The sequence below is a fragment of the Herpailurus yagouaroundi genome, unplaced genomic scaffold (genome assembly GCF_014898765.1).
Source record: "Herpailurus yagouaroundi ecotype Mexico unplaced genomic scaffold, PumYag 77, whole genome shotgun sequence".
Taxonomy (NCBI): domain Eukaryota; kingdom Metazoa; phylum Chordata; class Mammalia; order Carnivora; family Felidae; genus Herpailurus; species Herpailurus yagouaroundi.
The window spans coordinates 8,936,653-8,950,364 of NW_024412388.1; the positions used below are offsets into that span (position 1 = coordinate 8,936,653).

Consider the following 13,712-nt stretch of genomic DNA (forward strand, 5'->3'; position numbering starts at 1 on the left):
AGGTGAGGAGTCTGGGCGCCAGCCTTGGAGCTGGTGGTGGCGACTGGGTGAAGAGGTGGTGGTGAATGGGGCCTCTGCCCTGGCGGCCTGGCCTGGAGGTTGTCTGCTTCTTTCCCCAGGGCTGACCCCGCAGCCGCCGTGTCCCCAGGGGTCACCTGACTGCAGGAAGCAGTGTGAGCCCGACTACTACCTGGACAGGGACGGCCGCTGCACGGCCTGTGTGAGCTGTGCTCAAGGTAAGGGCCATGTTCTCCCCTCCTGGGGCTCCCTCTGGGTGCAGGGGGTCTTGGCCGAGAATCTGGGATGGAAAACCTTGAGTTTGTTCTGGGACTGGTGAGTCCTCAGGAGCCTAGCTCTCCATTCTAGCATTTTTGAGCAGTTAGATTTTCTGAGTCCAGTTGTGATTATAGGGTTTTAATGGCAGTGATCCCTTTTTAGAGAGCTTCCGTTTGCTCACTCCTGCAAGGAAGTTTTGTCATAACCTACCCTGTTCTAAACTTGTCTCGTTATTTTTGGTAGCTACCTTATGGTGCATGGATTACAAATATCCCTGTTTTACAGAAGAGAAAACTGAGGCTTTCGGAACTTAGGCGTTACAAAGGCCACACATCCTTGTGAGAGTCAGAGCTAGAGTTTGAACTTTGAGGTTCTCAGTTGTGGTCATTCCCTGCGCTGTCCCTTAGCGCATGCCCTGGACTGGCACTTGCTGGGTGCCTGCTGTGTAGACAGTCAGCTCACTTATGGCAATACCAGCTGCCCCATGACGTCTGTGAGGGCCACAGAGGGCAGGGGAAGCTGCCCAGGACCCGAGGAATGTGTGATTATGTCTCCTTGTCCAGAGTTTCTTTCACACAACAATGCAGCCTGAAGTCCAGGGAGGCCTGAAGAGGAAAGAACACTGTGGTCACCAGGGGCCACTGTTCCAGTTATGAGGCCACATAGCAAGTTTTGTCAAAGCTTGTGGTAATAAACAAACCATTCTTTGTACTTGTGAATTCTGTGGGTCAGAATTCAGACAGGGCACTATGGGGACAGCTGGCCTCCACTACATGAGGTCTGGGGTTTCCATTGGAAAGTGTGAAGGCTGGAGGTTGGAATCATCTGGAAGCATTTTCATTCATGGGTCCGGGTTTGATGCCAACTGCAGGCTGGGGCCTTGATGCTCTCTGTGTTGGCCTGTATATGGCTGACTTTGGGCTTCCTCAAGGCCTGGTGGCTGGACTCCAAGGAAGGGGGAGGGGTGGGCACAAGCCATATCCCTTTTGTTGACGTTACCTCAGAAATCACACGTTGTAACTTCTGCCGGTTTCTACCTGTTGAGGCAGTCGCAAATCGCACTGAGTCATTGGAAGGAAAAGAAATCAGGCTTCTTGATGGCTAAGTGGCAGAGGCGTAGACGAGCAGATGGGGCCAAAATATTGCTCTGGCCATTTTGGACAAATGTAACCTGTCATAGCCACTATGTCAGATAGAGAAGCAGGAGGTGGCTGTGGGTCTGAGAATTCCTTTAGCTCTAAGGATGAAGCCTTGCAAAGCAGTGGGTGCAATACAGGGGCTAAGAGCACAGACTCTGGAGCTCAAGTGGCTGGGTTCAAATCTTGGCTTTACCCCTTTCCACTCGTAAACACAAGCACGTTTCTTAATTTCTTGTGCCTCAGTTTCCTCATCTGTAAAATGGGTATAATAATAGTACTCTCCCAGAGAGCTGTTGCAGGAATTAAATAGGTTAAACCAGGTTAATCTGAGCAGAGTGCTAAGAGTCCTACCCCCTCACCTCGATTGTATTAATGCTGCCTCACAGGCACTCAAAGGTATCAATAGCTATAATCATGAGAATAGCTATTACTGTCCTGTCTCACCTCTCTCACTGCTGAGCTCACTCTTGGCCTCCACACAAATTCTCCAGAGCCTCTCTGCTTCCCACTCTCTCTGGAGGTTTCAGGAAGAAAGTGTGAGGTCCTTTATCATTAGAGGTCTTTTCAGTATCCTGCTGACTGAGAAAAGCCCTTAATGACCAAGTCATATTTGTCTAATCTAATAATGCCGTAATTCTATTTTCACCCACATACAGCACACAAAGTATTTCTGAACATATGTAAATGCATTATTATATGTTTTCTGTTCACAAAACCTCTAATATTTTAATTTTGGGGGAAAACCCCTTTCTGTCATTGAAAACGTCAGACCTTTGAGAAGCAGAAAGAGTCAGGAACGGTTATGGAATATTCCCCAGTTTTAAAGAATGATCAAGGCGTGGCCAGTGTGGGTCCACCTATGTGCACGCCCACTCACCCTGTCCTCTAGATTATTTTCTTTTAACAGCTCTATTGAGGTATGATTGACAGGCAATGCAATGCGATGTCTAAAGTGTGCCATTTGATACGTTTTGACATACGCACGTAGTGGTGAAACCATCACTACAGTCGAGGTAGATGAACTCTCCATCCCCCCAGAAAGTTTCCTTGTGCTTCTTATCATCCCTCCCACCACTGTTCACCCTGCGTCCATTCCCAGGTCACCATTCTGCTTTCTGTTACTGTGGAAGAGTTTGCATTTTCTAGCATTTTCCATAAACATAATCACATAGTATGTACTCTTTTTTCCTGCCTTCTTTCACTTAGCATAACTATTTTGAGCATGCCAAGAGATCCGCTCAACGGAAGAGTCATATGAGCATTTGCTTCTGGACAAAGGAATTCTCTGCCCTCCTGGGTTCTCTGGAGCCCCTGCCCTTGCCATCCCAGATCCTTCCCCGTGACCCTTCTGTGTCCCTTAGATGACCTGGTGGAGAAGACACCCTGTACCTGGAACTCCTCTCGTGTCTGCGAATGTCAACCTGGCATGTTCTGTGTCACACCAGTCACCAACTCCTGTGCCCACTGTGTCACCCGCCCCGTCTGCCCACCAGGCATGGCCACCAAACCCCAGGGTAAGCAGTCTGTACCCCCAGCCAAGGGGCTGAGGTCTGTGCCCCTATAGCTGTACTTTTCCCTACCCCCAGCTAGGCAAATGACCTTCAACCCTAGCTGTTAACTAGGTCAGGTTTGGGCTTTGGTTTTTAATAGCTAGATCCAGTAAGTGGAGTAAAATCTGGATTTGGGGGCGCCTGGCTGGCTGAGTTGGAAGAGCATGTGACTCTTGATCTCGGGGTTGTGAGTTCAGGCCCTGAGTTGGGTGTAGAGATTACTAAAAGATAAATAAATCAACTTTTAAAAATGTTTATGTATTTGTGGGGGGGGGGGTGGAAGAGAGGGAGGGGGAGAGAGGGAATCCCAAGCAGGCTCTGTACTGTCAGCTCAGAGCCCAACACAAGGCTCGATTTAATCTCGTGAACTGTGAGATCATAACCTGAGCAGAAACCAGGAGTCGGATGCTTGACCGACTGAGCCGCCCAGGCACTTCAAAACATAAATAAACTTAAGAAAAAGTCTAGATTTGGCATTTTGGTAAGAGATTCTGATAATATTTTTTAAAATTCTTCCTTCTGAAGGTGTTGGGTTGTAAAATTTTGACTTGTTTTTAAAAGGCTGTTTCATGACTCAAGACAGATAAATGAAATTTTTGAAGATGGTTCCAACTCAGATGGTAGACATTTGGGGCGCCTGGCTGTCTCATTCAGTAGAGCATGGTGCTCATGATCTCAGGGTTGTGAGTTCAAGCCCCATGTTCGGTGTAGAGCTTACTTAAAAAAAAAAAAGAAGAAGAAGAAAGAAAAAAGAGAAAAGGAAAAAGAAAAGATGGTAGACATTTGCCAGAGTGCAGAAAATTATAAATTCTTGATGGTGGGGGAAAAAACCCAAAACACGGTTAATCAGTAGATGAGATTTCAGCAAATCTCTAGAAGGTAGAAAACAGAGGGAAGGGTGGTGATGGATGAAACCAGGGGGAGGAAAGCTCCCCCCAGGATTCAGTGTTGCAGGAAATGTGAGAGGTAACTTGCTTTGAAGACCCCACAGAAGCTCTGCGCTCAGAGCAGGCAAGTGAAAGGCAGGATGGGATGGGAGCGAGGTGGAGAATTGAAAGGTACAGAGGGCTGCAACTTCAGCTTGAAAGTAAAAATTAAAGCCTGTAACAGAGGCCTACCACGGACACTGACCAGTCTGAACAGACGGTACCTGAGTTTTCATCCTCTGGTGAAAATTGTCAACTTTTTGGCTAAAGATACTGAAGGAATATCTAGGGAAACGTGGGGGTACTGCCACCCTGCTGTAAAGCCCTCTTTGGTTGTGTATTTGGGAGTATGCCCTGTCGATAGGCTACCACTGCCGAGTCACCCTGGAGTGAAAACTGCCAGCCCGCACTCCCCCCATGGGCCCAGAGTTCCTGGGTGGATCTCCTACTCAGGGAAGAGACCCACTTTGAAAAGGACATGCTGGAATATTCAGCATCGTTCTTTTTATTATTATTATTTATTATTATTTTTTAAATTTATTTTTCAGAGACAGAGGGCAAGAGACAGAGCACAAGTGGGGGAGGGGCAGAGAGAGGGAGATACAGGCTCCAAAGCAGGCCCCAGGCCCTGAGCTGTCAGCACAGAGCCCGACATGGGGCTCAAACTCAAGAACTGCGAGGTCATGACCTGAGCTGAAGTTAGAAGCTCAACCAACTGAGCCACCCAGGAGCCCCTCAGTGTAGTTCTTTTTAAGTAAATATGAGTGAGCAGTAAAAATATCCAGACTGGTAAGGAAAACCAGCAGCATGAAAGAGAATAGCAAGATACATTGACAGAAACATTTACTATGGATGGAGCAATAGGAATTTCTTCAGGAATAGCAATAGAAGTTTAAAAATTTAAATTAGTGTCCACAGGGGGTGCCTGGGTGGCTCAGTCCGTTAAGTGTCTCTTGATCTCTGCTCAGGTCATGATCCAGAGCTTCATGGGATAGAGCCCTGCGTCGGGCTCTGTGCTGACAGCGTGGAGCCTGCTTGGGATTCTCTCTCTTTCCGCCCACCCTCTCTCTCTCTCTCTCTCTCCGCCCCTCCCCCACTCACTCTCTCAAAAGAAATAAACTTAATATAAATAAATAAGTAAACTAGTGTCCACAGAAAAATTCAAGTTGCTACATCCATAAAGCAAGAACAGAACGCAATGAAAAAGAAATAGTAAGAAAATAGAGGACCAAAAAAAAAAAGGCTTTTAGAAAGTGTGCCTGTTACCAATGGTGGCCTGTCAACTCTCATTGCACCCTCAGCTCCTGCTGTGCAGTAAAGGGCTAGACTCTTTCCGCATTTCTCCTCGTGAACGTGATGTTAAGCTTTGCCCGTAGAGGGTGCTGGGGAGCCTGCAGGAAGAAGAGGCTTTTCTTGGCTGCATTTACTTTTTCTTGCTCTTGCTGCACACTCTCTCAGCAGGGCGCATGGGTGGGGTCATCTGGTCCCAGTCATGCTCCCAGAGTCGACGGTCCCTTGCAACCTCATAGCCCCAGCCTAGGTCTGGTGACTACCTTGGCATGGCCCTTCCAGTGGGGACACTGGTACATCCCAGGCCTCATGTCAGCAGAAGTGCCATAATTCCCTCGGTGCACTCCCAACCCCAAGTCTTAGGTCTTCTGCATTCCCATTTCTCATGGCCCTCTTGACTTGGTCACTGTGTGCTCCGGGCCTTGTACCCACAGCGGTGCCCCAACTTTCCTTGCATACTTGACCTGAAAAATACAAGATTTCAGACTGAAAGGACTTACCAAGAGCAAAGCAGGATGAATGAAGATTACCCACACCTAGACATAATAGACGTATTTATTTATTCATTCACTAGTTGACAGACATTTGGATTATTTCCAGTTTGGAGCTATTTTTTAAATTTTATTTATTTATTTTTGAGAGAGAGAGAGAGAGAGAGAGAGAGAGAGAGAGAAGGAGGGAGGGGTGCAGAGAGAAAATCCCAAGCAGGCTGTAGGCACAGAGCCTGACGTGGGGCTAGAACCCACAAAACATGAGATCATGACCTGAACCAAGATCAAGAGTCAGATGCTTAACCAACTGAGCCACCCAGGCAACCCTCTAGTTTGGAGCTATTATGAATACAGCAGTTACAAACATTCTTGTACAACTCTGTGTGAATATATATTTTTGTCTCTCATGAGTAAATACCCAGGAGAGGGATGACTGGGTCACTGTGCTGGCCACACAGAATGTCTTTAAGGGTCAATTCAGAACCTGCCACCACCTGTGATCTGATCTCACAACCTAGTTTTACAGATGGAGAGAATCATAGGGCCAGAGCTAGAGCTGGAACACAAGGATCCTGAGTTTTAGCCCCGAGTACTCTCCACCAGACCACATCAGCTCCTTCTTAGTTCTGAACCTAGAATTTTCAGTTAAGATACAATTAAGTTTGAGAGCAGAACAAAAACATTTCAGACATAAAAGGGTAGAAAGATTTTCCCTCGTGTCCTCTTTTAGAAAGTTACTTGAAAACGTAATCCAGCTAAATGAGGGACAAAAATCCATGAATCTAGAAAACAGTGACTCTGTCCCAGGGGAGCAAGAAAGGGAAGTCCCAGAATGATAGCTGTGTTGCAGACCAATTGAACCAGATAAGAGGGGTAAAATGAAAGAGGGCTCCAGTGAATTGTCTTGTCTGCAGGAATGAAAGAAAGAATTGCAGTGAACTTTATGAGTAGTACCTTTGAAAAACTTCATATGGTGAAGGCACATTATTCTTTTATCAACAAGAAAAAGAAAGGCAATTGAAAACTCCAGGGAAAATAGAAAGCTGACAAGAAATTTACACTCTGAATATGAAGATGAAAATTTCATCTGACTTTAAGCACTTGTTGGATATACAAAAAGATAATCCATTTTATCTTGATGCTATGACCATTCTCCTTCAGATGGCCCAAGGATCAGGTGTTTGGATTTAAAGAGAGATATTTCAATCTGGTAAATAATATCCTTTTTAGTTCTAAATTGGGACAAAGAGTAGGTAGGGTCTTTTTTTTTTTTTTTTTTTCTCTTTCAGTGGGCCCTTACCAGAGAACACAGACAGACTAAGTAGTGGCTAAACAATACCTTCTGTTTACCTCCAGATTGAAAGAAGGAAGAAAAGGGGAGGGTCACTAACCCAGGGAGGAAAGAGGAAGGTATGGTACACATAGAGAGGTTGAGAAGCATCCAAAGACCACTGGGTCCATCTTCTCCACTTAGAGAAGTTCTATTGCTGGATTCCAGCAGGTATTCCAGTGGGAGCTCAGACTGAGGCTGCCTTAGAGAGACGCCAGAGGGCTCTCTGCTCATGGTGCTACCTGCGTGTATCCATAAGTGGTATATTTGAACACAAGAACTTCTCCAATCCTCTCAAAGTCAACTCTTGTTGAAACCAATGACATCTTGGGGCACCTGGGTGGCGCAGTCGGTTAAGCGTCCGACTTCAGCCAGGTCACGATCTCGCGCTCTGTGAGTTCGAGCCCCGTGTCGGGCTCTGGGCTGATGGCTCAGAGCCTGGAGCCTGTTTCCGATTCTGTGTCTCCCTCTCTCTCTGCCCCTCGCCCGTTCATGCTCTGTCTCTCTCTGTCCCAAAAATAAATAAACGTTGAAAAAAAAATTAAAAAAAAAAAAAAAAGAAACCAATGACATCTTAAATGTAATTCAAATACTGATTTACAAATAAATAGAAATTATAATAACAAATTGCATCATGTTCCTCATAGGCTAAAGCCTCCAGGCTTCAGCTAATTCAGGTAATAGTCTGGTGGCCATGTGGAAAGACATAGCATCTATTTGGAGACCGCCAAAAGAGGAGAGTTCCTCAGGACCCTACTAATCCAAAAAGGAAATTAATCCTTGCTTCACTTTCTCTTCAAGGTGTTTCAGGAAAAATCTGAGAGGCAGCACGAGAGCTTTTTAGAAGGGAAATGAATGTGGGTGGGGGATTTGCTTTGTACCCCATCAGAGGAAGGGTGCTGTCACCAGGAACATGGGGGTAAAGAGGGATAGTGATCAGCTTCAAATGTGGGCCAGTTTTTTTAGCCCTACAAAAGTAGTTAATTATAAACTTGTAAGAAAGTGCTCATTCCCAAGGCAGGAGGTGTGCTCTGGGCTGGGACTAAGGAGCCCTGCCTTCTGGCTCTAGCTCTGGCTCTATGATTCTCTCCATCTGTAAAAAAGAGGTGGCTGGGTCAGATCAGAGGAGATCATCTCTGAATGGTCCTTAAAAACGTTCTGTCTGGTCAGCAAAGTGACACAACCTTCTCCCTCCAAGGTACTCAACAGGAATGAAATTCTATGTCCTCACAAAGACTTGTATGAGAACATTCAGAGCTACCTTATTTATAATAGCTTCAAACTGGAAACAACCCAAATGTCCATCAGCTGGTGAATGAGTAGGTAAATGGTGGTACATCTCTACAATGGAACATTGTTCCATGGAACATGTTGCTCTGTGCAACATTAATGAATCTCAGAAATATTATGCTGAGTGAAAGAAGCCAGACACCAGAAAGTACATACTGCCTGATTCCATCCTGTGCAATTCTAGAACAGGCAAACCAATCTACAGTGACATAAAGCAGACCAGTGGTTTCCTGAATGTGAGGGGAGGATTTATGGCAGAAAGGCACTAGGGAACTTTCTGGAATGATGGGAATGTTGTAGATCTTAAATGGAGTTAGAGTTACATGGATGTATACATTCTTCAAAACTCATCAAACTGTACACTTAGAGGTCATTTTCTTCTATATAAATTATGCCTTAATGAAGTTGATTTCAAAAGAAAGACTTTAAAAATTGAGGCTACATTTAAATATCAGGGGATAGTATTTAAATTCATTCATTTATATGTATTTATCCGTTATTTATATAAAAGAGTGAGCGAAGGTAAGCAGGGGAGGGACAGAGAGAGAGGGAGAGAATCTCAAGCAGGCTCCTCACTGTCAGTGCAGAGCCTGACATGGGGCTCGGACTCACAAACTGTGAGATCGTGATCTGAACTGAAATCAAGAGTCAGATGCTTAACCTACTGAGCCCCCCCCAGGTGCCCCCAGGTTTCTCTTTTAAATAAAGTCAGAAGACTTAGAGCCACCAGGCCACCTTCCTATGTGACCGAAGTTGGCTGGAGATAAGGAGCAGCCTTTTCACTTTGATCTTTTGAGACACGAACCAGACCGTCTCAGCCAGCTCTAGCTGCAGGAATAGCGGCTGACAAACAACGTTGACGTTTCAGTGTTCAGCTCCTGCTCCTCCGTGGGTCAGCTGGGCACTCTGCTGACTTGCCTGGGCTTACTGGTTTGGTGTGGGTTTGCTTCCAGCGTTTCTCATACTTCTGGGACCAGCGGGGGCCCCTCCCTGCCCAGAGCACCATCTCCTTATGGCAGCAGTGGAAGTGCAGAAATGCCCAGGCTGGAAACAGGCACTCTCTTACTTCCGTCCTGCTCCCCTGACCGTCAGAGTCGCATGGCGTTGGTGAGGCAGAAACACAGACCCCTCCTCCACCCGAGGAGTGGACCCTTGATTCAACCTACCACACGGATCCCATCCTATATCGCTAATTAAATCGTTGCTTTGGGGAGAAAGACAATTTTTAAAAAATTTATTGATTTATTGAGAGAGAGAAAGCTAGAGAGTGGGGGAGGGGCAGAGAGAGAGAGAGAGAGAGAGAGAGAGAGAGAGAGAGAGAATGAGAATCCCAGGCAGGCTCCGTGCTGTCAGCACATAGCCCAACCAGGGGCTCCAACTCACAAACTGTGAGATTATGACCTGAGCTGAAATCAAGAGTCAGATGCTTAACCGACTGAACCCCAGGCACCCTGAAAAAGCCCCACTTTTTAAGAACAGCTTTATTGCAGTATACTTTACATACCACAAGATCTGCTGGTTTTAGGTGCGTATAATTCAATGATCGTAAAGAAATTTACAAAGTTGCAAAACCATCACCACGATCTAAGAGACCTCACACCTTTAGTGGTCAATCCCCATGTCCCTCCCCAGCTTGGACAAGCACTGATCTACTCTCTGTCCCTCTAGATAAGCCTTATCTAGACATTTCCAGAATATGTGTTCGCTATCGGGGTTCTTTCACTCAGACTAATACTTTTGGGGTTCATTCAGGCCGTCACATGTATTAGTGCTTTTGTTCCTCTTATGTCCACACAATATTGTGGTACTGATATACATTTTATTTACCCGTTTACCAGTTGATGGGCGTTTGGGTTGTGTCCACTCTTCTGGCTGTGATGAAGAACACAGCTATGAATGATCATGTACAACAGACAGTCGTGTACACGTTTTAATGCAGCTGCACACCAGCCTCCCCTATGCGCTCGCTCTCTTCCTTCCCCCACCTGTGAGCCTCCCCACTTTCAATTTCCTCTGCTTAGATGGCCCTACCCATACATACATCCCAGCAACAGCCTCCCGAGGGAAGCCTTCCTGGTCAGATGAAGTTGAGTCTCCCATTAAAGGGAGCCCATGTGCCTTCGTGTGACACCTGCATCATGTCTCTGAGCCCCACCAGCCTGCAAGCCCCTGACGGTAGGGATCGGTTTTGTGCACTGCTATGTCCCAGGCTGCAACACGGTCCCTGGTACACAGTAGGTGCTCAGTAAAGAGTTGTTGCATGGAGGGAAGGAAGGAGGGAGAGAAGGAAGGAGACAGGGCCAGAACACAAACCTGGGTCTGCCTGGCTGCAGTGTCGTTCCGGCCTCACCGTGTCGCTTCCCTGGAAGTTACCAGTCCTGCTGGGTAAGGCTCCTTGACACTGATTCTATGACCACTCCCTGCAGGTACAGCTGAGAGGGATGCCACCCATGAGCCGCCGCCTCCCCTAGAAGCCCACCCCGAGTGCAGCACCAACCCAGAGGACAGCAAGGCGCCCACCAGGTGACTCCCTGGTCCATTTTGGGGGAAGCTGGGCTGGGGTTGGAGGTGGGGCCTGGGCTGGATCTCTGTGCCGAGCTCACAAGTCATCTTGGAGGATGTGTGCCCATTTCTGTGCTGGGGTGGCTGGGAATGGCTCCTGTGTACACACTTCCCTCTTTCCATCTCAATCATCAGTCTTACCTCTGGCTTCTCTCCTGGCAGCGCCACGGCCTCTCCGGTCTCCGCAGCAGACCCCCAAGGCAGTAAGGAGCATGGAGGGGGCAACACCCACACGTGGGGAGACACCTTCACATCGACGAGCTCTCCTATCTCTTTCTCCTCCACGGGAAAGCCCATTCTGGTTTCAGGTAATGATTACCCCCCAGAAAGGAGGGTCTGCCTCCCAGGAGGCCAGGAGGAGGGAGGTTTCTTCCTGGGCAGCAGCATCCATTGGGTGGGGGAGCCCAAGGTTGACCCCAGGTTTCTGGCTTCTTGAGCTGGGCCTGCGGCTCGGTCACTAGCTAGCGATTGTTCCTCAGTTCTTGTGAGCAGGGACTTTGTTCACGGCTTCATCCCCATGGCCTGTAATTGCTACTCAGAAAATGTTTGTACCTGGTTAGCTCAGTTGGTAGAGCATACAACTCTTGATCTCAGGGTCATGAGTTGGAGCCCCATGTTGGATGCAGAGTTAGTTCACTTAAATAAAACTTTTTTTAAAAGGAAGAAGAAACACGAGAGACGATTAAACGTATTTGGTGAATGGATATATGACCTTGACTAGTTGCTTAATTCCTTTGAACCTCGGTTTTCTCACCTGTAAAATTGTAACGCCATGTAGCACGCAGGGCAGCAAGCATTGGAATACATGCAGCTAGTCCAGTACGGACAGGGCTCCTTCTAGACAGACATTCCAAGTGCGCTTCATTTTAGGGCTTGCAGTTCTGGTGCCAAACACTAGGGGGCGGCAGTTCTCCAGCCAGCCGTCCTCAAAGCGCCCATCCTGGACTTGCATTCTCAGCAGCTTGTCAGAAGAGCAAATTGTGGGCTCCACCCCAGCCCCACTGAACCAGACTCTGCATTTGAACATGGCCCCCGGAGATCCCTATGCACGTTAAAGTTTGAAAAGCACACATATGGCACATGCTACTTTTTAACATCTGAAACTGGACTTAAAAATCAGTAACTAGGTATGCGATCTTCATAAGGGACAAAGGATAAAAGGAGCAATTTAAGTACTAGGTTGTAAAAAAGTATATACTTAGCTAGCGGTTAAGCATGTAGGTGCTGGAGCCACCCTGGCCTGGCCCAAGCCATGATTCTTCTGTTACCCTTTGCCATTTAAGTGAGTTACTTAATCTTCCCAAGCCTCAGTTTCTCTCGTTTGTAAAAATGGAGATGGTAGCGGTGCCTACGTGATATTCAGGGAACGCTTGCTGAGCATGTTTATGTTCTCATGGAGCTTCCCATCTGGATGGTAGCTGGGAGTCCTCCCAGACTCCCCATGTCACCCGCCTCGCTACTCTGCCCGCCCCCGCCCTGACTCTGGCCACACCGGAAGTGCCACAGGCTGTCGGGGGACGCACATGGCACGTGCCCTCCTCCACGGCCACTGAGACTGTGACTTCTTTGTTGTTGTTGTTGTTGTTGTTTTTAAATGTTTATTTTTGAGAGAGAGAGGGAGAGAAAGGGAGTGCGAGCCTACAAGCAGGGGAGGGGCAGAGAGAGTTGGGCAGAAGATCCGAAGCAGGCTCTGTGCTGACAGCAGAGAGCCTGATGCGGGGCTCACTCCCACGAACCATGAGACCATGACCTAAGCCAAAGTCAGATGCTCAACTGACTAAGCCACCCAGGCGCCCCTAGACGGTAACCTTTTGGACCTCAGTTCCTTCACTCTGGCTCTGTGACTCCTCAATTTCTCACTGTCTAAAAATGGTTTGCTCTTCTGTCAACTATTCAACTCCCCCGATGGGCTCCCTAGAGCCAGGTGAGGGAAGGCAGGTCGATAAGGGCCTGGTGCCAGGGAGATATACGGTCTGGGTTTCAGTCCCCTCTCAGGGAAGGACCTGGTCCTGCCAGCCTCCATGGCATGTGTCCCAGGAGAAGGAGAACATAGTCTGGGCTCGTGAGGGCCGTCCCAAGTGGTTGCAGCAGGGCCCCTGGCACACTGCGATGGTGGAGACCTCAGCCCCCCCCCCACCCCCCCACCCACCCCCGCATCAGAGCGGAGAGTGCAGGGCCGCCTCTGTGTTCCAGGACCTGTGCTCTTCTGGATGGTCATGATCCTGGTGGTGGTCTTGGTCTCCATCTCCTTCCTCCTGTGCCACTGGAGGGCCTGCAGGAAGTGGATTCAGCAGAGTGAGTAGATGTGTCCTGGGGGCCTTGGAAAGGGCCAGGCGCCCTGCACTAGTCTGGCTGGGGCCCTGCCCTGCCTCCTGAGGCTGGCACCTCCAGCCAACTCTGCTGTCCTTTCAGAGCTCCACCTGTGCTACCCTGCCCAGACCTTCCGGCCCACGCTGGAGCCTGTGGGTAAGCGTCCACGTGTCCAGAGGGGCTGCTCGGGCCACACAGACACAGCAGCTCTGGGCTCTGGGTTTGGGCTCCCTCTGTCCGCAGCCTCATCTGTAACAGGAATGTGATGCGGGTGGGAACTGCACGGCCTGTGCCTCACAGTCCTCCCAGAGGGCTGGCAGGAAGGTTTAAGATCCACCTCGTCTTTCGTTCTTTCCTCCACGGTGCCTCCCGGAGAGGCATTCCTGAACGCCTTCCACTCCTTCAGAGCCTCCCTACGCCTTCCTTTCTCCCCTCTCCTGCTGGCAGCGAGGGGCATAGTGGTCTGTAGGGCAGGCTGATAGGGCTGGGATCCTGGGTCTACCACTTACCAGCTACATGGCCTCGGGTGAGTTTCTTAATTCCTGTCT

General features: G+C 48.4%; 1 protein-coding gene across 1 annotated transcript in view; it reads left to right on the forward strand.

The window, feature by feature from the left end:
* Positions 1-13,712, forward strand: part of TNFRSF8 (TNF receptor superfamily member 8) — a 77,153-nt gene that overhangs the window by 48,839 nt on the left and 14,602 nt on the right. The window contains exons 4-8 of the mRNA XM_040461613.1: positions 2,777-2,929; positions 10,719-10,815; positions 11,017-11,162; positions 13,048-13,149; positions 13,267-13,320. Of these exons, the coding sequence (XP_040317547.1) occupies positions 2,777-2,929; positions 10,719-10,815; positions 11,017-11,162; positions 13,048-13,149; positions 13,267-13,320 (552 nt within the window). The remainder of the gene's footprint in view (positions 1-2,776; positions 2,930-10,718; positions 10,816-11,016; positions 11,163-13,047; positions 13,150-13,266; positions 13,321-13,712) is intronic.